At 57.0% G+C, this 25957-nt stretch overlaps 3 protein-coding genes and 1 pseudogene across 3 annotated transcripts; 2 read left to right on the forward strand and 2 right to left on the reverse strand.

Moving 5' to 3' along the window:
• Window positions 1-6686: 6686 nt before the first annotated feature.
• Window positions 6687-8743, forward strand: COMMD4 (COMM domain containing 4). The gene is made up of 8 exons (XM_056499370.1): window positions 6687-7038; window positions 7119-7190; window positions 7273-7338; window positions 7591-7630; window positions 7751-7870; window positions 8078-8158; window positions 8248-8424; window positions 8556-8743. The coding sequence occupies exons 1-8, from the start codon at window positions 7036-7038 to the stop codon at window positions 8594-8596; spliced, it is 600 nt and encodes a 199-aa protein (XP_056355345.1). The 5' UTR covers window positions 6687-7035; the 3' UTR covers window positions 8597-8743.
• Window positions 8545-10196, reverse strand: LOC130257504 (C-type lectin domain family 4 member E-like; annotated as a pseudogene).
• On the forward strand, window positions 10110-13575 carry NEIL1 (nei like DNA glycosylase 1). The gene is made up of 9 exons (XM_056499366.1): window positions 10110-10622; window positions 10712-10831; window positions 10981-11053; window positions 11553-11652; window positions 11781-11899; window positions 12338-12365; window positions 12684-12757; window positions 12869-13076; window positions 13240-13575. The coding sequence occupies exons 1-9, from the start codon at window positions 10195-10197 to the stop codon at window positions 13257-13259; spliced, it is 1170 nt and encodes a 389-aa protein (XP_056355341.1). The 5' UTR covers window positions 10110-10194; the 3' UTR covers window positions 13260-13575.
• Window positions 13576-13759: 184 nt separating this feature from the next.
• MAN2C1 (mannosidase alpha class 2C member 1) lies at window positions 13760-24111 on the reverse strand. Its single transcript, XM_056499362.1, has 26 exons — window positions 23949-24111; window positions 23485-23610; window positions 23013-23136; window positions 22703-22773; window positions 22391-22568; window positions 21758-21947; window positions 21315-21421; window positions 21121-21231; window positions 20667-20759; window positions 20439-20555; window positions 19899-19994; window positions 19499-19644; window positions 18929-19052; window positions 18651-18772; window positions 18032-18117; window positions 17406-17576; window positions 17040-17122; window positions 16792-16886; window positions 16569-16670; window positions 16222-16378; window positions 15783-15926; window positions 15583-15692; window positions 14949-15028; window positions 14683-14837; window positions 14419-14522; window positions 13760-14343 (listed from the first exon to the last, which is right to left on the reverse strand). Exons 1-26 carry the CDS (start codon window positions 24038-24040, stop codon window positions 14226-14228), a joined length of 3102 nt encoding a protein of 1033 aa, XP_056355337.1. The 5' UTR covers window positions 24041-24111; the 3' UTR covers window positions 13760-14225.
• Between the last annotated feature and the right edge of the window lie 1846 nt (window positions 24112-25957).

Consider the following 25957-nt stretch of genomic DNA (forward strand, 5'->3'; position numbering starts at 1 on the left):
CTCCAGAGCCTGGAGTGAGCCAGCTGCTGGGCTCCCTGCCACCTCCCAGGAATGGCTGCACCTTCCTTTGCTCCCCATGGCTGCTTCTGGCCCCTCTGCAGGGGCTGCAGTGATGCAGGTGGCACCCACCCAACTGGTGCCACTCCAAGGGGCAGCTGCAGGCTCTCAGGTCCCACCTGGTATCCCCACTGATGGATGGACACCGATGGATGCTGGCTCCTGGAGCCCCAGCACGGCAGAGCAGCTGGTGGCCTCTGCCCTGCCAGTGCAAGGGACACCCAGCTTGGCTGAGCTGCCCCCTGCCCTGACACCTGAGGGGCTCTGGGGCACTGCTGGCACTGCCCTGCCTGGGAAAGCTGCCACGGTGTTGGCCCAGGTTCCAGGAAATGGGTCTGGACTCCTGGATGCAGTCCTTCCTACCACTGCAGCAGCTCCTGGTGCCCACAGTGTGCTGGCTTCCTCCCTTCCCATGGCACAGTCTGGGGCTGCTGCTGTCACCTCGGGGACACAGAGTGAGTGGCCTTCTGCCCCTGCACAGCCAATGTCCCCTGGAGCCTCTCCAGCTCAGACCAGGACTCCCAGCCTGACTGGAATGAGCTCCACAGCCACTGGTGTCATCCCAGAGCTTGGACAGATGTCTGTGGTGGAAGAATCCAGGACAGCAGCAGTGGGAGCTGTTTCCACTTCAGCAGGACCTCCAGGGTCCTCCCCTGCCAGCCCAGGCTCTGTGCCTCCCCCCTGCTCCACGAACCCAGCTCTGGAGTGTGGCTCTGAGCCTGACCACCACACTGCCACAACCAGCAGTGTGACATGTCCATCCTGCTTGCCGACTTCTGGAGCTGGCCATGCAGCCAGCTCCCTGCCCAGCTCCCAGAGCCTGGCTGTGCCCACAGGAGTGACCCTTGATGCCCACATCATATCCACTGGCTCCAGCACTTCCCAGCACTCCTCCTCAGACATGGAGCATCTCCCTGCAGCCACCAGAGAGGCCTCCAGCCAAGCTGAGCTGATGATGAAGGACAAAACTGGCTCCTCAGGGACAAAACCCCCTGCATCCCACCCCTCCAGCCTCCCCTTTCCCACACAGCCTGTGCACGTGCTGCCCCTGCGATTCCGGCTGCTGGGCATCGCTTACACCCCAGCTCTGGGCAGCAGGGACTCGGAGAGCTACCGGCAGCTGGAGGGAGATGTGAGACTCATGGTGAGTGCTGGAGGTGGCTGGGACACATTTGGCACTTTGGGGAGCTGTGAGGTTCCAGGTCCTGCTGGGGTGAGAAGCCTGTGTGCTGCATTGGTTGGCTGAGCATGGTGGAGGTGGGTAAACCCCTGGCACTGCTCTGCTGGAGCTTGGTTTGGGGCTCACCTCAGCTCTGGCAGCCAGCAGGGCCATGGCACACTGGATTATTGCTGCCATTCCCTCCCAGGAATGTGAGTGGCTGCTCTGGGTGTCCCAGCTCAGCCCAAGCATTCCCTGAGTGGGCTGAGCTGACTTCCCTCTGTTCATTGCCCACCTGCTCACTTCTCCTTCACGTGGAGGAGCCTGGAAAACCTTCTCAGTTAATGACCCGGTGCTTCTTCCTTCCAGCTAAACCAGATGCTGTCCAGCTACGAGAGCTTCCTGCAGGCAAATGTCCTCGAGTTCATGTGAGTGTGCAGCTGCTGTGGAGGGTGGCTTTGTAGAAGCAGTGCCCTGCAGTAGCTATCCTGGCCTTAACAAGGGTCCTGCGTAGAAGAGCAACTTGTTACACTTTGATAAAGACTCTCCATTCTCTTGGGAAAGGTGCATACCAGAGGAATGACTACAGCCATAAACACCACGTGGGAATGTTTTTTCTTTGCCTCCCCAGAACGCTGGGGGATGGATGTTTGAGTGAATGGCTGATAAGAGCAGAAACCTCTGCTCTAACTAATGTTTGGAGGTGTAGGCTGTTTTGTCTTTCCTCTTATGTATTCCCAAGACTTTCTTTAACCTTTCCCATAGTAGAAACATAAATACTAGAGTGTGTAACAAAGATGGATCCTGCTGGAAGAAGCAGTGGTCTGTGTTTCTTTCCAAGCTGCTGCAGGTTTGGCTTGGCAGGAAGGGTTTGCCCAGGAAAATGCTCCAGACAGGTCATTGTGAGGGGCTATGCTCCCTCCCTGGTGTCATCATCTTGAGGGAATCCTGTTTGAATTTGTGGATAAATGCACCTTGGGGGGGAAAAAAAATACCAGGTGTGCTGCCCAGTGTCTCCTCTCCCTCCCAGGAATGGCTCAGTGGTGGTGCGAGGGGAGGCTCTGTTCCGGGGGGATGCTCCTGCTCCCACCAACTCCCACCTCATCAGGACAGTTGTCACAGAGGCAAGCAAGGGAAGGAGCATCTTCAGCTGGCAGCTGGAGCCCCAGTCTGTCCAGTCTGGTGGTAAGTCCTGAAGGTCTTCCCACAGCCAAGTGCCTTCCTTGTGCCTCTATCAAAGCCAAAACCTGTGCAGTTTGGATTCCAGGCTTTTCCTTCATTTAACATCCCTTCTGGCCTGTGTAAAGCCATTGTGAGAATGTTAAGGGTCGTGGAGGGCACATCTGGAGCAGCTGGACCTGTGTGGGCCAGTGCTTCTGCTCAACTCCCTGATCTCCCCTCTTTGCCCCAGCTCTCTGTGCTGGGAAATGACCCATCCTGACCCCTTTCCAAAGTCAAAGGAATCCTTCCTCACTCAGCTGCCCTGCTGGTTTCTGCTTTTGGTGTGTGGCCATGGATGAGCTCAAGGCTGAACAGTATCTCCCAAGCAAGCTGGAGAAACAAGTGTGAGCATAACTCTTCCCAACTCCCTTAGCTTTCAGCCTGGAGAACCTGGACCCAGAGAAGCTGTCCATCTCCCTCACTGGCTCCCAGGTTGGGATGAGCAGGATGGATCCTCTGGAGCAGCTGATCAGTGAGGTATGCCAAGCCTTGGGGGCCCTTCTGAAGGGTGATGCTGGGAGGATGGGCACAGGCTGCCTGGCTGGTGGAATGACCTGTGCTAAGCAGGGGAAGGTGTGAACTGTTGTCTTCTCTCTGCCCAGGTGACATCATCTGTCAATGCCTTCTACCACGTGACGAACTTCACCATCTCCCAGATCACGTATGGAATGCAGCTTCTCCTCTGCCAACATCTTAATTAACCCTCACCATCTCCTGTGCCCTCTGCAGCTATTTAGCTGTGCTGCAAGGATGGGGAGGATGGGACAAGCTGGGAGGGGATGTGAAGCTGGAGCAAACTGTAATTGAGCACCTTCTGGGGGCTCTCAGGGGAAAACCACCAGTAAAGGTGCTGGAGCCGGGTCCCAACCCTCCTGCCTTGCTCAGAGCTCTTCTCTCCCCTCAGAAACTTCAGAGGGAACACTGAGATCACTGGAGACCTCTACCTAGACACAGCTGTCCATGCTGATGTTACAGACGTTCTGGAAGCCCTGACTTCTCTCTCAGACCTCTCCATGGACCTGACCTCCCTCTCAGTAGAGGGTAAGGACAGTCCCTGTGTGTGCTGCGGGAAGGGTCACTGCCAAATCTGCACACCCAGCACTTGTTTCTTGTTCCTTCAGGGTCCAAGCTTGGGCTGTACATGTACCCTCTCTCCTTCCTGGTCACCAACAGAAAATTCAGCCAGAAGCTTCAGGATCCACTCTCTGAAGAGCACCACAATCTCTCTGTGGAACTTGGTGATGTGGTAGGAACGGGTCTGGTGGGAAGAGGGGATTAAGGTTCTCCCAGCAGGGTGAGATGAACCATGGGAGGAGGAGGGGCTGCTTTCGGGTGTCCAAACACCCCCCAAAAGATGGTGGGGAGCTGAGCACAACTTTTCTTCCAGGTGGCCAGAGTCCTGAGTGATTACCCATCCTTCCTGAAAGCGATCATAAAAGAATTCCTGTGAGTGGGAGCAGGGGTTCTGCTGGGGCAGGGGTGTGCAGGGATAGGGAGGTTTCCCTTCAGATGTCAGTCATGGCTGGTAGGTGCACATTTTTGGCTACAGAAAGATTTGATGAGGTCAAGCATTAACCCATGGTATCAGTGGTCCTTGCTGGACTTTCAGGGATGTCCATTCCATCCCATGGCTCCCTGAGAGCAGAGATCTCTTCCTACTGAGCTCTTCCTCTGGGAGGAGGCTGGGTGTGCCCACCCCATCCCACTGTGGGGTCATGGTGGGACTGGCAGCTGCTGGAGCTCTTCCCAACCCTGTCTGCAGGCCTGGCTCTGTGCTCTGCCATGGGAACATGATATTCCGTCACCCTGCTCCAAGCAGCATGGAAGTTCTGCGGACGCTTGTGCTCTCAGTTGGGCCAAACCACGCTTTGGGTGACTCTGACATCCATGTGGATCCATACTCTCTTGCTGTGGGAGGTAAGCTCCCCTCTGGGGTGTGTGAGCAGAGCAGATCCACAGCTACCAGATCCTTGTGTGAAGAGAGGGTGAGATGTCTTGGCTGGTGAGGTGACCAGAAAGTAAAACTTTAGTAACAGTTGTTCCCTTTCCCTGTGCATAGCCTGGGGAACTGGGGTTGGAGACCTTCTGCTGCATGCTGGTGTAGGATGGGAGGAAAAGGCATGAAGGGTGTGGAACAGGTGTTATTATAACCTGGCTGCTCCAGGCTCTAAATGCTGTGCTCTGCTCCAGAGGACACCCTGGACCCCCAGCTGCCCCAGCCGGGCTTCCCAGCCTACGGAGTGGCCATCATGGTCATAGGCGGCCTCTGCATCATCGCCGCGCCCGTCGTGCTCGTGGTAAGGGCGAGTTCTGTCTGCTGGGCTGGAAGAGCTGCCCTGGCCCTCGTGTGGGGCGGGCTGAGGGACTCTGTGGAGCCAGGGAGGGCTGCAGTGGCTGTGCTCTCCTCCCCAGTGCCTGGGGACCAAGAGGCTGGGCTGGCAGAGTGGAGGAGCCCTTTGGAACAGAAGAGACCCTGAAGTGGGGATCCAGACGTTGGAAATGGATAACCAGGGCTTCTGGACAGAGGTGAGTGGCCTTTGCAGCCCTTGGATCATTTTCTGTGTTTGGGAGCTGGTGTTTCTGCAGGTCACGGGTTCTTCTGTTGCCTGTTGATGATCTCTGGGGTTGGAGGGAAGGGACCCTCACTCCAGCCTTCACTGGAGGTGTTTAAAGTGACTTCTCCCCTCTCCCCTGCAGGACTCTGAGGATGGTCACTTCGAGTGGCAAAGCACTTCTGCCTGAGGAGAGAAGCAGCAGCAGCTCGGGGAAGCTTGGAGAGGGGCTGTAGGTGGGAAGGAGATGCTGAGAAGCTCTCCCTGATCATGTGGCAGCAGCTGCCAGGTGCTCCCTGAGCAGAGTGCAGACTCAGGTGTGTAAAGGAATAATTCTGTATCTTAAATAAACTGTTTGTAGACCGTGAAACCCAGTTGTGAAGGATGTGTGTCTGCTCTGGGGGTGGTATTGTGGGCAGCCTTGCCCTGGGCTCCCAGTCCCACCACAGCCTTGTGCTGCTCTAACTGGTGCCGGCAATCTGGGCTTGGTCCTCTCCAGCTCTGGGATAACAACCTTAGTGCTGGGGAGTTTAAAAAAGCAAGAATGTGCATGGCAGTCCCATAGTTACTCTTCCAGCTCTACTGTGCTTCCCCCTTTCAGCACACTGGATTTTATTTCAGATCCTGTTCTGCAGTGTTTGTTCCAGCCCCGACCCTGCCCCATAGGCTTTATTTATCTCACTGACAGCAGCTCCTGCTGTGCACGCTGAGTGCCCCAGAGTCTCTGTTTCAGATCAAGCTCTGCACTGCTTTGCCTACAGCTCTGCAGTCCCTATTCCAGCCTCAGTGCCAGGATCTTTATTTTGCAATTTTTATTTCACCCCCCAGGCCCGGTGTCTCTATTTCAGGCCAGCCGAGGAGTTTTATTTCAGCTCCACTATCTCCACACGATCTTTATAAACGCCTCAATGCGAGCCCAGCTTTACCGTGATTTCCAGCTCCGCTCTCACAAAACTTTATTTCACCGCCAGCTCTGCCTCTTCTTCCTTCCCCTTGCGGCCAGGTGCAGCTGCCCACGCACCAGAACGGGATCTTTATTTCAGGTCAGCTCTGAACTCCACAGTCCCGCGGCGCGAGTGTGGGGCTGAGGGGCCGCGCTCCCCTCAGGGTCGGTCGGGCTGAGGGATCTGGCTGAAGGGCCGCGCTCCGCTCCCCTCAGGGTCGGTCGGGCTGAGGGATCTGGCTGAAGGGCCGCGCTCCGCTCCCCTCAGGGTCGGTCGGGCTGAGGGATCTGGCTGAGGGGCCGCGCTCCGCTCCCCTCAGGGTCGGTCGGGCTGAGGGATCTGGCTGAGGGGCCGCGCTCCGCTCCCCTCAGGGCCGATCTGGCTGAGGGGCCGCGCTCCGCTCCGCTCCCCTCAGGGCCGATCTGGCTGAGGGGCCGCGCTCCGCTCCCCTCAGGGCCGATCTGGCTGAGGGGCCGCGCTCCGCTCCCCTCAGGGCCGATCGGGCTGAGGGATCTGGCTGAGGGGCCGCGCTCCGCTCCCCTCAGGGCCGATCTGGCTGAGGGGCCGCGCTCCGCTCCCCTCAGGGCCGGTCGGGCTGAGGGATCTGGCTGAGGGGCCGCGCTCCGCTCCCCTCAGGGCCGATCGGGCTGAGGGGCCGCGCTCCGCTCCCCTCAGGGCCGGTCGGGCTGAGGGATCTGGCTGAAGGGCCGCGCTCCGCTCCCCTCAGGGCCGGTCGGGCTGAGGGGCTGTGCCGCGCGTGCGCGGGCTGAGCTTGGCGCATTGAAAGGGCGGCTGTGATTGGGCAGGGCGGAGAAAGGCGGGCCGGGATTGGCGGGTGTGGCGCTGTTCGGGAGCGTGAGGGCTCAGTCGGGCGGAGCCGGGGCTGCGGGCTGGGTCTGCGGTCCCGCTCCCAGACCCCCGTCCCGTTCTCCGACCCGCTCTCGTGCCCGGGTCCCAGCTAAAACGCCCCGCAGCGCCCCTACCGGCACTCGGGGCGGGGAGGGGCCTAGCCGGCAGCCCGCCCGGCTGTGGTTCCAGCAGTGGTTCCGGGTCGCAAAGGCGGATTCTGCGGTAGCGGCGCGGATCAGGGAGCGGCGGTGACATGGTGGGGAGAGGGGTCGGCGGCGGGGAGCGGGGAGGGCGTGCAGAGCCCGCGGCGGGCTCTGACCGCCTCTTCTCCCGCAGCGGTTCCGCTTCTGCGGGGACTTGGACTGCCCCGACTGGGTGCTGGCCGAGATCAGCACCCTGGCCAAAATAGTTAAGTGGCCGCGCCCCCCGCGTCCCCCTGCCCGCCCCCCGCCGGCTGCGGGCCCGCTGCTCACCCCCTTCTGCCCCGCAGTCCTCGGTGAAGCTGAAGCTGATCTGCGCCCAGGTGCTGCGGGACCTGCTGGGGGAGGCCATCGAGGTGAGTGTGGGGCTACCGCAGTGGGGGCCAAGTGTTTTAGCACTACAACGGCATAATCAACAGCATTAATCAATCTCGTGTTTTTCATGCAAGCCTCAGCGTTAATAACGCTACCAGCCTCTACTAGTAGAAATAAAGTGTATAGTAAGTGTTACCGGTATAAATATTTAGGTAAGAATTGTTAGTGTTAACAGTGGCAGTGAGTGTGTTAGCTGGTGTTTACCGTGACTCTTATGCTCTGCTCCCCCACAGTATGACAAGATCCTGAAGCTGACCTCAGATGCAAAGTTAGGTGAGCACTGCTGTCCTTACCCCGATCCCCCGATGGAGCTGTGTGCTCCAGGGGTGGGCAGCAATGCATCTGGGGCTGCCTTCCCGAGGTGACAGAGCTCACCCTCCCTCCCGTCTGCAGAGTCAGGGGATGTGAAGGCGACCATCGCTGTCCTCAGCTTCATCCTCTCCAGTGCAGCCAAGCACAATGTAGACAGTGAGTCTCTGTCCAGTGAGCTGCAGCAGCTGGGACTGCCCAAAGGTAAGGGAAACCTCGGGGTGGCACTGTGAGCCTGATGTTGCTGACAGTTCAGACCCAGCTGGAGGCCAGGCTGGCTACCGTGCTGTCCTCCATCACCTCCCTTCTGTGCCACCAGTCCCTGGGAGCTCCTCAGTGCCTCGGTGGGGTTTGGCAGCTGCAGGGCTGGTGTGAGCAGGGGGGTTCTTCTCCTGTCTCCCCTCCGAGCAGAGCATGCCAGCGGGTTGTGCCGTTCCTACGAGGAGAAGCAGAGCCCCCTCCAGGACAGGCTCCGGGCCTGCAGCCTGCGATGTGAGTGGGGTGTTGGGTCTCAGCAGGGCGTGGGGGTCAGTCACCGTGCTGGAGCCGGGCTGCTGACCCCATCCCACTGCCCGCCGCAGTGAGCCAGCTGGGCTCCGTGCGCTGGCGGGTGGATTACACCCTCAGCTCCAGCGAGCTGCAGGAGGTCAACGAGCCCGTGGTGCACCTGACCTTCAACGTGCGGGACAGAGAGGGTGACAAGATGACAGCCGTCCCTGTGACGCTCTCTGCCAACAAGTTCTGGGTGCTGCTGGCAGGTGAGGTGCCAGGAGAGGGGTGGCAGTGGGACCTCCATGAGGGATTCTGCAGGGGAAGATGCTGGGAAGGGAATGCTGGAAGGGATGCTGCAATATCAGCAGCTCCCTGCATCTCGGTCCTCTCCCTGCAGAGCTGAAGCAGGCCCAGACCCTGATGAACACCCTTCTCTGAGGAGCCAGAAAAGGGCCACGGTGGGAGGCTGCGACACTGGCTGGGGGTCTAGACTGGTGCTGCTGGTTGGGAGGAGGACATTTCCCTTCTCACCAGGTTGCTGGGGTTGTCGTGGCAGCTCCAATAAAGTCGTGGTGACAAAGCTGAGCCGTGTCCCCGCGTTGTGCAACGTCTCCCCGTGGCAGGACGGCCTCGTGAAGTTTTTCCTATACCTCCAGCATTGCCTTCCATGTCATAGGTAGTTAATTCATAACTAATATCCAGCACAGATGGGCCATGGGAGCCTGGTGTCCTACACAGCCCAGTCCTGTGTCTTTGATCTCTCATAAGGCAGTGTGGTAACAACTCCCCCTCATGCAGCAGCAGACCACCTCACATCTGTCCTATTTATTTTCCTACCAGAAGTCACACCAAAAACTCTTCACCCAGAGATACTCATGCTGCTGTTGCATCATATGGAGTCTTGTCCACCCACTGCCACTGGCCCTTCTTGTCCACAAACAGACCAATGTAGAAATATTCTCTTTGTGGAGGTTGTTTTATCTGCTTGGAGAGGAACTCCTGGCAATCAGAGAGAGTGCAATGTCCATGAAGGGACAGAGACAGGGAGGCATCAGGAGTCCCTGTGGGCTGGGGCTGGTGCTGCAGAGGTGAAGACAGGACGTTCCCCCTCCCCTGCAGGACAAGGAGGGGCTCTGAGCCCCCTGCAGGGCCCAGCACTGTGTCTCTGCCTGCTGGGTTCCTCTCTCAGCCCTGTGCACCCACCTGCTCTGCCTTGCTGTTGATCACCACCAGCTGGGAGCCCATCCCAGTGCAGTTCTGCTCACTCTCAGCCCAGTTCATCCTATCAAGGGCCAGGAAATAGCAGCTTCTCTGAAACCTCCTCCAACCCTCTGGGCAGCACGTCCAGCCTCGGTCTGTGCAGGGAGAGGACAGAGAGATGAAGGCTACTAATAAAAGATGGTGATTCCAAAGATCCCAATTTTTCAGGGACAGTGCTCATATCCTCCTTAATGACTTTTCCTGACAGAAAGTGCTTGAAAAAACAGGGATAGTACAGACATTTCTTTCCATTGCTTTGGGGTATGACCGGTGAGCTTTGTGTACCTAGAGCCGTAGTAATCCTTGTAAGGGGGTCTCAGGTCTCGACAAAGTTCTTCAGGTGATGTGGTTCGACTTGTCCTGGCACAGCCTCCTTGAGGCCTTTAGCCCCAGGGAAGAGGGGACATCGTGAGCACTGACCTGTGCCTTGTGGCACCGCTGAGTAGCCCTTCCACTCCAAGGGCTGCTGCTGCAGGCTCTGGGCTGGTCCCTGCTGTGCCCGAAGGGAACCGCTGCAAAGGGAGAGGGCACCGACTTCAGGGATCGCCGCGCGGCCAATGGGGGCGCGTTGTGCCGGCCGCGCAGCCAATGGGAGCGCTCATCGCCGGCCGCGGAGTCAATGGGGGCGCGCACCGCCCGCCTCGCAGCCAATGGGGGCGCGCACCGCCCGCCTCGCAGCCAATGGAGGCGCGCACCCGCCGCTGGGCAGCCAATGGGGGCGGGCCGTGCCAGCCGGCGGTGGCGGCGGGTTCGGGCTGCGCTGCGCGGTCGCGGCCATGCCCGAGTGCCCGGAGCTGCACCTGGCCGGGCGCTTCATCAACGGGGCGTGCGGAGCGCTGGTGTTCGCGGGCGGCGTGGAGCGCTCGCCCGTGGGCCGCGGCCCGGAGGTGCCGTTCCGCTGCGAGGCCTACAGCATCTCGGCCATTGCCCGGGGCAAGGAGCTGCGGCTGACGCTGAGCGCGCTGGACCCCGCCGCCGGCCCTCCCCCGCAGGACCTGGTGTTCCGCTTCGGCATGTCGGGCTCGTTCCGGCTGTGCCCCGCCGCCGAGCTGCCCCGCCATGCCCACCTGCGCTTCCTCACCCGGGAGAGCCCCCCGCGCGCCCTCTGCTTCGTGGACCCCCGGCGCTTCGGCTCCTGGCGCCTGGGGGATGCCTGGCAGGCGGAACGGGGGCCCTGCGTTATCTCCGAGTACCAGGCCTTCAGGTGAGGAATGCCCCCTGCTTGGCTTTGGCTGCTTTTCCTGCACGGACATGTCCGGGTGACTCTTCTTGATGGCCCGTGCTCTCTTGCAGGGAGAATGTGCTGAAGAACCTGGATGACAGAGCTTTTGACAAGCCTATCTGTGAGGCCCTCTTAAACCAGAAGTATTTCAATGGAATTGGGAATTACCTGCGTGCTGAGATCCTGTACAGGTAGGGTGGGTTGAGCCCCCGCTGCCCTGCCACGGAGGTTTAGTCTCTGAGAGCTTGCTGGAGCGTGGCTAAGCCGGCTGTGCTTCCTCACCTGGTAGACACTGGAGGTGCCAGAAGTGAGGCTTCAGGCTTGTGTGTAACCCTCTCAGGTTGAAGATCCCTCCCTTTGAAAAAGCTCGGACTGTGCTGGAGGCCCTGAAGGAGCAGGAGATGAGGAAGAAGGTGGGGAATACCAGGTGCTTTCACAGGCTCAGAAAGCAGTGGGATTTCAGACAGATGCCAGAAGCAGGGGTTTGGTTGCCCGTGGCCCTTTGTGATGAGCTCTGCCAGTCTTCTGCCCTAAGGAAGTCTAGAAGTGATTTTGGGGTGGGTGAAGAGGTAGAGGTGAGGGAAATAAACACTTTGCTTAAGAGCTCCAATGGAAGGCTGCAGTAAGGCCCAAGGCTGATCTTGTGGCCTTGGGGGAGAGGAAAGAGCTGTTTTAAATAAGGCTGAAGACAAACTCCACGAGCTGCTGGTGGTGTTTTTGTGTGTTAGCCCTCTTTCATGTCTTTGTAGCTAAGTTGGAGGCCTGATGTGTGGTGAGCTCAGGGCTGTCTGTGTGGAGAGTGTGGCAGCTCATCCTCTGGAGGGCAAGAGATGGGAAAGGAGATGGGAGTAAAGAAGCTGAGGAAGCAGAGGAGCTGGCAGGTGACTTCTCTGCCCTTCTCCATGCCTGCAGGATCCTTCCCTGACACTGAGCAAGAAGGTGAAGCTGAAGCAAGAGAACCCAGATCTCCTGGAGCTGTGTCACACCGTGCCCAAGGAGGTCATCACGGCAGGTGAGGGGACAAGGCAGGCAGCAGGGAGGATGGGGATTTACACTTTCAGCACCAGCAGTTTGGGGGGGACCCTGACACGATGATCACAGCTTCTGCTCTGATTCTGTCCTTCCCATTTCCCCTCCCAGAGCTCTTGGACCCTGAGCACACGGATAATTACGCTGCCTTCAAGGACTGGCTGCAGTGTTACTTGGTGCCTGGCATGAGCTCCCTGCGTGACCGCAACGGCAGGACCATATGGTTCCAGGTAGGAACAAACCACTTCCCCAAACAAGGAGACACCAGCCTGTTTTCTATTTGCTGAGACTTCCCTTACCCTGTGTGCCTGGGGGTCTCCCTCTCCATCAAGCTGCTGGGCATGGAGGTGACAAGGACCTCCTGTGTGGTGGGCAGCCAGCTAATGGTGAGCAGTCTGGAGCAGATGGAGGGAATGAGGGCTTTGGGTGGTCTGGCAGCCCTGATTTTCCCTCCTGGGCCCTATGTTTGGGGCCTTGTACGTACAGGGATTGATGGCACAGACCCCAAGGCACAGGGCAAGCAGAGCAAGCCCAACTCCCCTGCCTTCCCAGGGAAACGTGGCTGTTTTTCCCTCACTGCAATGGCTGCAGGATGGAGAAGGGGCAGGGGTTCTGCTGCTGCCTGCAGGATGACTGCACCCAGTCAATGCTCTGTCCCTTCCTTACAGGGAGAGCCTGGCCCCATGGCTCCCAAAGGTGAGTTTCCCCTTCCTGTGGGACCCACTCTTGCTCTTGGGGTGGGCTGGAGCCTGGGAAACCCTGTTCTTGCTGTGCAGCACAAGGGCACAGGCAGGAGCAAAGCCATTCTCTCTGCGGTGCTGACAGGCCTGTGACAGAAGCAGTTTGTCCCCAAGGCTTCCTACCAGCATCCAAACCTGCCTGGGTGCAGCTGCTGGTTTTTCATCCTGTACTTCCTCAGAACAGCATCCCTGCAAGCTCACTGTGCCATGGCTGGTCTCCTGGGGTGCAGGCTCTGCCTCACCCCACCTCACCTGAGCACATCCTCTCTTGCAGGGCAGAGACCCCGCAAGACACCCCGCAAGAAGAACCCCCAGGTGAAGGCAGACCCCGAGGCACCCAGCCCCAAGGTCAGCAGCTCTGTGCCTGTGTCTGCCTGTCCTGTTGCCTGTGCCTTGCTTGGGCTGCTCCTGAGTTCATGGTGATGATCCTACACAGAGTTTCCCCCATTGACCACCCAGGTTACCCCACGTGCATCAAAACAGCGCCGCAGGGCTGCAGTGAAACCCCTGAAGTCAGAGGTAAAGAAGGAAGAGAAGGAAGAGGAGGCTGATGGGCCAAGGAAGGGACGTGCTCGTGGGAGGAAGAAAGTGGCTGCTGCTCCAGCCTTGCCTGAGGTGCCTGTGAGTGTCAGAAGAAGCCGCCGGACATCTGCTCGCAGGGGCAAAGGTGAGACTGGCAGTCCCTGTGCCTTTGGTACACACCTGGGGGCTGTGAGAGAGCTCCCTTGGGCTCTCCCCTTGAGCAAGGGGGCTGAGGGGTGCCAAAAGGCAGGAGAGAAGCCAGACACCCCCTTGCCCTCTGACTCCTCCTTTCCCTCTTCCTTCTCCAGGTGCAGCCCCCGCTGTGTGAGTGCCACCTGCTGCCACCTCCTGAGGGGCAAGTGAGGGGCCAAGAGGGGCTCAGGCAGGGCTGGCCACAGTCCAGGGCTAGTGCTGGTGCAAATGGAGCTGCTCTGTAGCTGTGCTCCCATTTCTTTGCTACTGCTGCATCCTGCCAGTGTGGGAGGGAGAAGCTGAGTGGTGATGGGGCTTTTTCCTGCTGTCTAGGAAACAGGGCCAGGAGCACACATTGTGCTGGACTCTGACCCTTCCCTCTGCCTCTTCTCTTTCTGGCTGCTGCTCCAGCCACTGTTTTTAGCTGACTAATAAAGTATTTTGTGTAGAAATCACTGTGCATGCCTTTTCATGTGAAGGATGAAACCCTCTGTGCCAGCCTCTTCCCCACAGATGCTGGAGCAGACTTCACCTCATTCCCCCCAAAAATAGTGAATTCAGCCTCCCCAGTGCCAGGAGTGAGATCCTGCATGTGCAGCCATTAAAAGAGCAACTCCAAAAAGCAACTCCAACAAGTTAAGAAAACAGGCTCGAGATTTATTTTAATCTAATTCTCTTAATTTTTTTGTGTGTTTCCTCTTTGCAAGGGCCATGCAAGGGGCAGACAGGGGGAGAAGGGAAGGAGTGGAGTCAGTTTTTACACTCACTGCTAGACAAGGCTATGACACCGTGGAAGCTGTTGCTCTCCAAACCTCTATGGCTGGGGCAGAGCCTGTGCAGAGCCACCAGCCTGTCTGCACCTTTGTCCACACTTAAATGAGCTCAGAACTCATTCAAGATCACCTACCCTGGCTGGTGGGCAGCTGTCCTCCTCCCTTGAGGAGTGGGGTTGTTCAATCGCTGCTCTCCAATACTGGGATGTAGGAGAGGGGGACACTGCCCTTCCCTGCAACTGCTGCCTTGCACAACTCTTGGCTCAGTGTGATTTGAGCTCAGTGTTGGTCCAGGTGGCTGCAGCACCAGCAAGGGGCGAGGTCTGGTGTCAGCAGCTCAGGACCAGGAGCACGGAGAGCACACGGAAGGGTGTGAAGGAAAGCCTCAGGCCCTGTTTCTCCAGCGGCAGGGACCTCGATCCAACCGGCCGTTCCAGGAGGTCACAGCTGGGGAGCAAAGCACAAGGCTGAAGGGACTGATCTCCATGCCCACACACCCCCAGCCCTGTGGCAGGGACTCACAGCATGGCCTCCTGAACGGGGAGGGAGGTCTGGAGCCAGGCGGTGACTGTGCTGCCATGGGCCTCGTAGAGCCGAACCACCACAGCCTCAGCTCTGTCCTCGGCCTGGGGGGAGTTCAGACACATGAGACAGGCACAGCCCCCCAGCACAAGCTGCTGTGCCCAGCTCAGCCTGACCACCACTAAGTGTGGCTGAAAGAGCAAGGTCTGCTCAACAACAGCACCATAGGCCCTCTGCCCTCCCCTCTTCTACCCCAGCACCTGCCTGCTTGACAGTCTCCAGCACGATGGCAGGAGAGCTGACAGAAAAGGCACTCCAGGCTGGGCATGGGGCACAGCTGGCACAGCTGGCTGGGACCACGTGGAGGGGGAAATTCAAGCTGTAGGCTTGTTGAATCACACCAGCCTCCTGGAAGGAACCTGCAGCACAAGAACCTCTCTCTAGCCAGCCTCTCTTTGTGCACAGCCCGAGGCTCACTGGAGCATCTCCCACCCTGCTGATCCATGGGGACAGATCTGCCTGTCACTCACCCTGGTGAGGCATCACAGCATAGGTGAACTGGTGGAGCCCAATGTCTGCTGTGGAATCAGGGGACTTGGGTGCTCTCAGCCTAAGGCAACATGAGGTTAGTGAGACTGGTGCCATGGCAGCACCCACTGTCACCCAGAGCAGTGTGACAAGACAACAGCTTCCCTTGCTACCTCAAGACTGAGCCCTGCAGTGGAAGCAAACATACAGCAGCAAACAGACCTTGGACAGTCCCAGAAGCTAAAACCTGGGCTGTCATCCTGTGAAAATTGTGACTGACTGAACCAAACTCAAACAGCTTCTTTTAGCTTTGTATGCACCCATAACATAAACAGTCCTGTTTCTTTCCTCTCCTTAAGTCTCCCTTCCTAAAGCATGCTTTGGTTAGGAACAGAAAAACTACCTGCTACAAACATAAATCCGATGTCTCCTGAATTATCTTTGAGCACAGTTCACAGGAATTAGTTCTAACTGACAAAGGTAATGTAAGTCAGCCAAATTCTCAGAAAACAACCACCCACCATTTCCTTGTTATAACTAAAGTCATTTAGGAGTAGGTGTTGCCTTGACTTCCAAGAGACACTTCAGAAGGCAGAGTACCAGCAGCAGCTCTCCCCTCACCCATCCCTAACTCACAGGGAGAGGTTGAGGATGTTCCTGTGGACCGATGCCCCGTATTTGCAGTCGTTCAGCAGAGCTACCCCAAAGCCATGCTCAGAGAGGTCCAGCCACTTGTGAGCCCACACCTGCAGAAGGGTGAACACAGGGATGTGCTCACCACATGGAGCTGGAACAGGGGCAGCTGGGCCCCAGGAGCAGAGCAGCTCCCTCCTCACCTCGAAGCGAGCCCAGTCCCAGGACGTGTTCCAGTGCGTTGGCCGCTGCAGGTGCCCGAACTGGATCTCGTAGGTGGCGTTTGTGCTCCGGACAGCCACAGGGAACTCCACCTTCAGGAACTTGTGAGCCTCCTTCCACTCAACCTAAATGTGGCAGCAGAAGGGTGTCACCATGGGGGACTGACAGGCAGACTTCTCATGCCCTGGTGTGCACCAGCCAGTCCATGCCAGCTACAACAAAAACACACCAGAGTTTCAACATGAATGAATCCTGTTCCACCCTTGTCCCTCGGGACCCCCAGCCTCGGGCTGCTTTCTGCAGAGGAGGACAGGCAGCAGGGACTCCAGGGAAGGAAACAGGGAGGGGAATATAATTCAGGCACAAGGTTCAGCCCCCTGGCTCCCAGCTGCACAGGATGTTAGTAGCCACAGGCCAAACCTGGGTCTGGAAGCGGAGGTATGGGCACATGGCATCCAGGATGATCTCCTGGGTTAAGGTGCTGCTTTTCCCAACCTTCAGGGAGAACCTCACACTTCCCCGCAGGCCCCCACCCTGGACAACTTTCAGAGGCTCCAGCACTGTCATCACTGGCTTCCTAGAGAAAGGAATGAAGGCAGAGATAGTCTCAGCCTGGTAGATCTAGGTTCCCAAATCCCAATGCAGCCACCCACACAGCAAGCACTCACTTCTCCAGAGTGAATGCTCTCTTACAGCTAGGACTGACAGGGAGGCAAGAATCTCAGGGCAAAGCCAAAATCCAAGTGCTGCATGCACTGCTCCTCTACCTGGTTTCCAAGTGATAATCCATTACATCCCAGGCATCCCAGTACAGTGGAACATCATCAAAGAGTGCAAACTGATTGGCACAGCCGTCTGCGATTGACTCTCTGAAAGAAAGTGGGACAGGCAAACAGCAGCATCAGAAGGATTGGCAGTGGAGAGAGGGGCACAGTGAGGAGTCCTGGGAGAGGTTGGAGGAGCTCAGGACAGGAACTGGGTGACACAGACCTCTTGGAGTCCATCAGCCGAAGCGAGACCAGGTGCCCCATGGTGTTCATGCAGACAGAAATTACCCCATTCTCCATGGTAATGAAGCCTTCCTCCTTGGGAAAAGGTCAGAAACAGGTGTCACAAACCCACACCTGTGGGAGCTGAGTGCCCCCATTGCAAATTTAATATGTGGACTCCTTAGATTTCTCCTCAAACAACCTCTGACATGGGGAACACAGACCTGAGGAAATCTGCATTGTGCTTACCGCATCCCACACTACCACAGGCTGAGGAGGCACCAATGGCTCCTGCACTAGAGCGTAGCCCATGCTGGGGACTGTCACCAGAGCTGGAAAGCAAAGAGGTTCTGTTCCAACACTTGCCCCAGACTGAACCCTAAGTCACACAACTGCTGCCCTGCTGCTGTCTTGTCAGATCTACCATCTCCTCCCATACCCTCCTCTTCTCCATGCATGCTTCAGGGGACTTTATCCCCCTTTAAGTTGTGCAAAGAATAAATCTAACAGTCAATAAAGCCCTCCCAGGGCAGGGAGAGGCAGAGCATTTCCCTCTTTGCTATCTCTGCCCCTGTAAGGAACTCTGACACAAGAGCTACTCCAGGTCAGACATACCCAGAGTCTCTTTTCCGTTTGGCCCAGGCCTGGAGATCACCTCGGTGCGTTCCCAGGACAGCGTGTTCAACACAAGGGTGCTCTGGGTGCTCCCCTCCTCAGGCTGCAGCAGATCCCTGCACAGGGATTCCACAGCTTCCTTCTGCAGCTCAGCACCAGCCCTGCGGATCTCTGGGCAACAAAAGGGCCTGAGTTGGATCTGAGAGAGCTTCTGGTAGTCCCTGTGCAATGTACACACACTTTATCTCCTTCCAAGCTAACAATTGCTAATTAACATTAATTATTATTATCTATTAGTAGTAATTCAAGTGTATAATTACCCTGAACTTTGTTATTACAAGATTACAATGAGCTGTGCCAGCTCAGCTGGAAAATTCTGGTTAACGAAGCTCCTGCAAGCACCCCTGGGCAGGCAGAAACAAACCTTGGTGGGAATCTATCCTGGCAAGCCAGCAGCAAGCTGGAAAGTCAATAAATTGAGATGGTTCTCCACCCCTTGGCTCCCCTGCTAACTGAACACTATTTCAGCCATGCCTGCTGAGGCTGGCCCTGGCAGCCCAGGGTTGGAACCTCCACAGCCCCACCAGGCAGGACCTGCTCCCCTGCTAGCCAAACTCCCTGCTCACCTGTGTAGTATTGCAGGGCATCCTCAACCACCAGCTGGATACAGCTGCCTGGCAGGACATCGTGGAACTGGTTGAGCAACAATAACCTGAAATAGAGCAGAAACCAGGGAAGAAATCAGGAACCAGGGAAGAAATCTGGAGAGCACTAGATTTTTGCTGGCTTAGAATAATCTCTTCTTTCAAACAAGAGCCCCGCTTGCAAGACAGACACACTTAACAACTGTTCCTTATTCCCTCATTACCCAACACTTGAGAGAAAAGGATTTTTTCCACAGCATCCTTTAAATCCCTTTATGTTAGGGCTTGTCAGCTGTCATCTCGGTAACCACAACCACGGGCAGCAAGAGCTATTTGTTTTTACGCCTCAGGGCTATGAGATACGTTGTTGCACAAGCTCAAACAAGCCAAAACCGGGGAGGAATAAGCTGAGGTAGGAAATGAAGCTTCCAGACAGCAGAGTAGTGAGGGTTTGGAGTTATCTTTCAGCAGGAAAATCGACCAAAGCAGCAAATTCTTTCCAGGCAGGCTCCTGATCAGTTGAAGGCAGGGGCTGTGCACACACAGTGCTGTAGCACTGAACTCTCCCCCCAGTACCACCAGTGCTCCTACACTCCCTCACCTCCAGAGCTGCTGGAGTTGGCTGGCAGGATACTTGAACTCTCTGTCCTGAGCCACAGCCAGGGTGCTGAGCACTTCCACGTCGTGGAGAATCCGCTCACATTCCCGATTCCCCTTCTTGATCTGGTGCCAATTAAGGACAGAAGGAAGATGCTCAGGAAATGGGTAGCTGGGAGTGGATCTTGCACACCAGCAGCAGAATCCCAGCCCCAGTGCAGGAGGGTTGGTTGCTTGCAGGTGAGTTTGCATGGTCCCTTTGCCTGGGAGTGGGAGCCTCACCTGGGCCTGCGTGGTGTAGGTGCCATTGTGCAGCTCCAGGAAGAGCTCTCCCACCCAGGTGCACAGCTGGGATGACTCCTTCTCCAAGACAGAAAAGAGCTGGTCAGGAGTGGAGATCTGCACCCTGTGGGACAGACACACAGGCAGTGATGAGCTGGGGAGAAGCCTGTGAAGTGGCTAATGGTGCATCCAGGCTGGAAAGGTGACAGGCCTGAGAAAATGCAACGCAGCCATACAAAGCATCCCCTCACCCTTCTCCTACCCCTCTCCTGCTCCCCTGTGACCCTGTCCCTCTCCTGTGGACATTCCCCAGGCAGGTGGTGGTCACCAGGTACAGCTGGCCATTCACCCCACAGCTCTCCTGAGGGGTCACAAGCAGTCCATGGCTGCTGTATGGAGCTGTTCTTACAGCTCTTGATGATGCTGAGATTCCATTTCCTGAAAATCCTTCCCAGCCTTCTGCTTGCCCATCTCCCTGCCCTTCTCACTTTCTTTTGGCACTGCCAAAGACCAGGCCTGGCTCAAAGCAAATGCCCCTGCCAGGAGAGAGGATGGGAGCTCTCCTCTCACCTGGGCAGCCCATCTGTGTCACTCATTCTTTTCATCCTATCCAGCATCTTCTGTGTGGGTCCCCCTCCTCCATCTCCAAAGCCGAAGAGGAATGCGCTGTGATTCACTCGGCCTTTGTCCTTGTTGTTCTTCACTGTTTTCAGCACCTGCAGGGATTTTTGGGCAGCTGAAATCCCCTGGTACCCAGCCTCAGCTCCATACAAGAAAGCCAGGTCAGTCTTTAGGGTGCAAAGCTCAGTCTTGCACCTCTTCCCCAGCACAAAGCACATCTTGGAGCCGGGCACCTCAACAGCCTTTGTCCAACAATGCTTTCCAGACAGTGCCCTCTCCCAGGAGCCTCACACCTGGCCCCAAGGGGCTGGCACAGCCCTTCTCATGCAGGTCTGCCAACCTCACTCACCTCTTCCACTCGCCCATGCATCCCATAGGAATCACCAGGGGGAAAATGGGTCAGGACTTGGGACCCGTCAATGCCTTCCCAGAAAAAGGTGTGATTCTGGAGGGAGAGAAAGGAAAATGTGGTGCACAAGGGCATTTCAGAGCCTCTTCAGGATTCAAACTGGGCCTTCACTTTCTCTCCAGGGAGGTGCAGGATGCTCTGATGGATCAGTTCAAGGAGAGGACAGGAACAGGGAATGCCACAAGGGCAGGGACTGGATTTGTTGTCTGCTGGACCCACACACAAGTCACAGTTTCCCATCTGGAAGCAGAAGGAATACAGAAGGAATATCTAAGGCCAGGGGCCTGGCTGGGATCTCTAATCATGTCCTTTCTCTCCCCTAAAGCCTGAGAGGACATCACTGCCACCAAAACCTAGTGGCTTCTGGAAGCAGAGCCTGTGTTAGCTGAACTGATGAACTGTGGAACCAACAGGTCCAGCCCTGCAGAAGACTCCAGCACCACCTGTCCATCCCCTGGGGAGAGGGCAAGCACAGCTCACCGGGAAGGAGTTCACCAGGTTCCAGCTGAGCTTCTGCGTGAGGAAGCGCTGGATCCCACAGCCACGCATCAGCTGGGGCAGCTGGGCTGAGTATCCAAACGTGTCTGGCAGCCAGAACTGGGAGCGTGGGGGACAGGAGAGACACACACAGGTCAGCCCAACCTCACAAAGAGCAAGGGGTGGAAGGAGATGGTGGGCAAGGAAGGTGTCATGGGAAAGAACAAGCACCTCCGAGCAGATCCGGCCAAACTGCTCCTGGAAGAACCTCTGTCCCTGGAGGAACTGCCGCACCATGGACTCCCCACTGGGCAGGTTCCCATCCTGGGGAAGGCACAGGGAATCCATGAGGAAGGAAAGCCAGGCACCAGGAAGGAGAGACCTTGTAAGACCCCCATTCCCACCCACCTAACCTGGCAGATTGTGGGGGGAACCTCAGCAGGGCTCAGAAGAGGGAAAAGGAGGAGCACACTAGGGAGTCCCAAGCTCCTTTCTCAGGGAATAATTTAGGAGGATTGTATTTTTGCTAGGCTGGATACTTCAGACAGCTGCTGCTCCTAGGCCTGGAGATCATCTCTAACCAGAGACGCTCAGCAAAGGCTCTGCTCTCCCCTGCAGCATCAGGGCAGGTCCCAGAGGATGGCACGAGGAGGGTGTGGCAAGCCAGGCTCACCGTGCTACTCACCATTTCCACCCAGGTGCCTCCAACAGGAACGAACTGTCCCTTGGCCACAAAGTCCCGAATGCGTGCATAGAGCCCAGGGTAGGAGCACCGCACCCACTCGAACTGCTGTGCCTGCCAGAGCACAGGGATCAGCCCCAGCTCCTCCCACACCCTCCTTCTGCTGGAGGGCAGGAGTCCAGAGGGAGATCACTCACCTGGGAGCAGGCAAAGGTGAGCTCTGGGTTGTGCTCCATCAGATGCACCACGGTGACCCAGCTCCGGGCGCACTTACGGATGGTCTCCTCATAGGGCCACAGCCAGGCTGCAGGGACAGGCATGGCCCCACCACAGTTATTACCTAACACAAGCTCCTCACAGAGCTGGAGCCTCTCTGAAACCCCTCCTGGGATGGGAAATCAAAGGGTGGAACCCAACAGGTGAAAGGCAGCAGACTGTAATTCATCCCTCATCCCCGATCCCATCAGTGTTCCAAAGGGCACAGCTAGCCAGACCCACATTCCAGCATCGCCCCAGCCGTGTGGCAGCACAGAGGTCCCATTCCCATCTCTCAAGGCATGGTATCCTGTGCCTGTTCTCCCCTTGGGCAGCACCCCCTGGCCTCCAGGTGAGAGGAGAGGGAGGGCTGTGCTGCTCTCACCAGAGTCAATGTGGCAGTGTCCCATGGCGTGGATGGTGTGCTGGCTCTCGCCGTTCCTCTGGCTGAAGATGGCTGCAGCCAGGTCCCGTGCAGCGGGGAAGGTGGAGGGGTCCGTAACATCACACACGTTGACCATCTGGTTGGCAGTGTACAGTGCCTGGAAACTCCTCTGGTTTTCCTCCCCGAGGAGCTGGGGTTGAGAGGGATGAATCAGCCCAGATATCACCTGCCTCCAGGAGAACCTGCCACCTTCCTTCCAACATCTATCTTAGGCAGTCATTACAGGTAAACACCATGTCTCTGCTGCACAAACACAGCCTTGTGCCTTTTCTCACATGCCTTCCAAATCCAGGTTCCACATATGCCCATTCCATGGTTAACACATCCTGCTTTGGAGCAGAAAGTGGATGAAAAAAACACCTGTGGTTTCTCTCAATTCAGTTTTCTCCTGCTCTAGAATATCCTGAGTTGGAAGGGACCCACAAGGATCATCAAGTCCAGACAGTGTCAATTGTGCTAAAGCAGAAGCAGCAAACACTTTCTCCTCCAAGGTCTCAGGTCACGGAACAGCAGGAGGAGGAGATACAGTGAAGTTGAGGAAAAGGTGAAAGAAGGGAAGAGGAGCTCCCAGACCTGAGCCATGTCCAGCAGTATTTCCAGATCCACCAGCAGTTCATAGACATCTCTGTTGAAGACAACCAGCTCAGCCTTGCTCAGGGTAACCCTCCTGTCTGGGTCCGGAGGGGCGATCATGCTGCCCTTGCCAGCTCCAAAGAGTCCATTGCAGGCCAGCTCCACATACAGTGTCAGGCTGTGGGGACAAGAGGAAACCATCAGGGAGCAGGCCACAAGCACCAGGACACGCACAAGAATATGTGTGTCCTCAGCCTCTCAGCTTCCAACAACCCCAAGCAGTGGGGGGCTCTGGCTTGGCTGAGCACCCACCTGTGGGGCTCTGACTCTTTCAGGCTTCTTGTCAGGATGTAGCTGGTCTTTTCACCTTCCTTAGTCAATCCCTGCACAGGAAGATTCAGCACATGTCAGCAGGAATCCATGACAGCAGGCTGGATGGGCAGGATAAGATACCCCAAAGTCCAGCTGGACAGAGGGGCTGGTCCCACATGGTGTGGGATAATTCCTGGCACAAGAACAGGAACAGAGCCCTGCACGCACCACCACAGAACATGGCAGGGCTGCCAAGGGTACTCTGCACACAGCAGGGCACCTGGCACACCCCTGAGCCCTTTCTCCATACCTGCACAGGCTGGGCATCTCGCCACACCATGCCCTCCCCATCGCTCTCCCAGACGAAGTGCACTTCCCGCCCTGCCCATGCCGGGGGGATGCTCAGCTCCACCTTAAACCAGCATGTCTCCCATCTGCAAGAGAGCAAGCAGCAACCTCAGTTCACTGTGTGACCTTCTCCTGAGGGACAGCACGCATCCTCAGAGCCCTCCAGGGAAAACCCAGAGTGGCGACAGCCCCTGAGTTTGATGGATTCACACCCCAGGATGCTGCCTGTCCATACACACACCCGATCTAACCTGTACCCTTCTGGAACCCCAGAGAAACCCGTGAGTGGCATCTTGTCTGACCACTGCTGGGACAAGAATCTTCTTGACAAGCAAACACATCCCCCCCAGAAGCATCAGAGACACAAACATAGCTCTCAGCAGAAACGAGCAAGAAGCTGGTCTGTTCCCTCAGGGAATCTCCCTGGTACTCACGTGGGCCCGAAGGACTGTCCCACCTGAGCCGGCCCGAATTCCTGCACAACAGCCTCCCCGTACGGGATGCGCCGCGGGGTCTGGAAGTAGGAGAGCGACGCCGGTGGACAGCGATCCCCAAAAAGCCTGAGATGGCCAGGACACATGAACAGGATCAGTGCCTCACGGAGCAGCCAAGGGAAGCTTCCACAGCATGGCTGAACCTCCCTGCCAACACCCTCAATAATATTAACAGATCGATGGGTAACAGAACGCCCTGTGGTGGCCAGGGGAGGGCTGGGGTCTGTGCCGTGGAGCCTCAAGGCAGCGCTCCATGCCCACTAAGGAGTGTGTGTGAGATTTGTCCCCTCAGCCTGAGTCCACTGAGCTCCCCGAGCCCCCGCACCGGCAGCGCCCCGCGGCAGCATCCCCACCCCGAGGGGACACAGCGGAGCTCGTCCCGGAGAGTCCCCGCCGCCGCCCACCTGCCCCACAGGTTGCAGTCGGTGAAGTAGGTGTCGGAGATGAACTTCTCCACTCGCTCCAGGGCTGTCCGCCGATGCTTGATCGCGGCCATGACGGCGGCACTACATCGCCCCGCCCCGCCCCGCGCTGCGCAGGCGCGGCTGAGCACGTTCCGAGCTCTCCCGGAGTGCATTCGGAGCCCGTTCGGAGCACGCTCGGAGACCGTTCGGGCGTTCGGAGTCCTCTCGGAGCCCGTTCGGACGTTCGGAGCCCGCCCGGAGGGGCCAGCCCTGCCCTCAGCGGATCAGGGCGGCCCCGGGGATCGCTCTCCTCTCTTGCGGCTCTCCCGCTTCCAGACCCCGTATCCCGTACGGGGAGGCTGTTGTGCAGGAATTCGGGCCGGCTCAGGTGGGACAGTCCTTCGGGCCCACGTGAGTAGCAGGTTTTGGTGGTGCTGTGCCCCGGTGGGGTCGGAGCTCGCGTCCCAGAGTTGTTTGTGTGGGTGAGTCCTCACAAGCTCTCCCTGGTGAAGACATGAGATCTTCCCCGCCGAGTGCCCAGAGGCCCTGAGGGAGATTCCATGAGGGGACAGACCAGTTTCTTATTTCTGCTGAAAACTTGTAACTGTGGTTGTGTCTCTGATGTGTTTGCTTGTCAGCTTTGGGAGAAGATTCTTATCCCACCCTGAGCGCTCCCTGGGTGGGGAGAAGGCAGAAACGCCCTGATCGCTGTCCCTCAGCCTAAGCAATCCTGCACCCTCCTCTCCGTGTCCTGATTTGCCTCCAAATCACCCCCAAATGTCATTATCATCAGGAGGGAAGGAAGAATCTGTACACGATGCTCAGCCCTGATGTTTTAATGGAAATACTGCGCTACAGTCCAGTTTACAACATTGGTATAGAAATCACACGGGTTGTGGGGCCGAGGGTCACATTACAGAATACAAAAAAGCATGGTCAAATAGAAAGAAAATTTTTTTAAAAAAGCAAAGCTCTGCTGTTGTACAAGCTGGGAGCAGAGCTGGGATGTCAGATGAAGCACCAGAGGCAGAGGTGTCCCCACGGTGTGTCCCAGGCCCTGCACCAGCCCCCTTGGCTCAGTGACAAGCAGGCACAAGCTCCTGAGACAGGGTCCCCACCAAGCAGCAGCAGCTGGTACTTCCAAGATGGTTAAAAGTCTAAATCACCAAAGATTTTCCCTTCCAGATCACCTCCAGCATACACCAGAATAAAAAAATAGGGGGGAAATAATAGGAGAGCGTGCATGACACCTTTGGAATGGAAGAGGACATATGAGAGCCCCTTCCTGCCTGGTTACAGCAAAGGAGGAGAAAGGAGACGGGTGATTTATTGCTAGCAAAGTGTGAGAAGCCCCTGCTGGGCTCTTCTTTCTCTCCTTCTCTCCATAGGAGGCTCCCATTCCAGACCTGCCTGCTGTGCATTGGCTGCCAATGACTCGTGGCCCCTTGGGGCTGTGACTTCCACCCCGGCTCCAGTTCCCCCTCCAGCCCTGCTCCCTGGCCTCTCTCCACAGAAGGGAAGGAGCTGTGGAGGCAGGAGGAGAGAGCCAGGAACTAGATGATATTTAAGGTCCATTGTACGATTCTGTGAACCAGCTGTCCCAAAATACAGTAAGGCTGAAGCCATAGCAAAGCCCTGCTCATGGCTCCCCCATCCAGGGAAGCCATTCCAGGTAGGCCAGGCAGAGTGGATTTTTGCAGGGAAAGCTGCCTCCTTTTGAGGAGACAGTGCAGTGGTGGCTGTCGTGGCTTACAATGTCTGTGCTGACTTCTTTATTTTTAAAATCAGAATCTTCCCCCACATTTTAAGTATCTGCCTGGGTTAAATTTCTCTACTTTAAAAAAATATATATCCCATCTGTAGATTTCTGGAGTGAAATGCACCGAGAGCCCCCAGCCCCTCCTCCTCCTCTTGCACACACACACACACACACACGCAGAGCAGCTCTGTCAAATACTGGCTTGGTATTTCCCATGATGTTTCCTCCAACACAGAAAGGCAAAAATACA

This window comes from Oenanthe melanoleuca, chromosome 10 (assembly GCF_029582105.1).
Source record: "Oenanthe melanoleuca isolate GR-GAL-2019-014 chromosome 10, OMel1.0, whole genome shotgun sequence".
Classification (NCBI taxonomy): domain Eukaryota; kingdom Metazoa; phylum Chordata; class Aves; order Passeriformes; family Muscicapidae; genus Oenanthe; species Oenanthe melanoleuca.

Coding starts and splice junctions, on each gene's coding strand:
- COMMD4 (XM_056499370.1), top strand. Junction 7,191..7,272: donor TCAGCACCCTGGCCAAAATA/GTTAAGTGGCCG, acceptor TCTGCCCCGCAG/TCCTCGGTGAAGCTGAAGCT. Junction 7,631..7,750: donor GACCTCAGATGCAAAGTTAG/GTGAGCACTGCT, acceptor TCCCGTCTGCAG/AGTCAGGGGATGTGAAGGCG.
- NEIL1 (XM_056499366.1), top strand. CDS start 10,195: ATGCCCGAGTGCCCGGAGCTGCACCTGGCCGGGCGCTTCATCAACGGG. Junction 10,832..10,980: donor CGTGCTGAGATCCTGTACAG/GTAGGGTGGGTT, acceptor TAACCCTCTCAG/GTTGAAGATCCCTCCCTTTG. Junction 12,366..12,683: donor TGGCCCCATGGCTCCCAAAG/GTGAGTTTCCCC, acceptor CCTCTCTTGCAG/GGCAGAGACCCCGCAAGACA.
- MAN2C1 (XM_056499362.1), bottom strand. CDS start 24,040: ATGGCCGCGATCAAGCATCGGCGGACAGCCCTGGAGCGAGTGGAGAAG. Junction 22,569..22,702: donor AAAGAGTCAGAGCCCCACAG/GTGGGTGCTCAG, acceptor TTGTCCCCACAG/CCTGACACTGTATGTGGAGC. Junction 14,838..14,948: donor TGCTGTGATGCCTCACCAGG/GTGAGTGACAGG, acceptor CTTGTGCTGCAG/GTTCCTTCCAGGAGGCTGGT.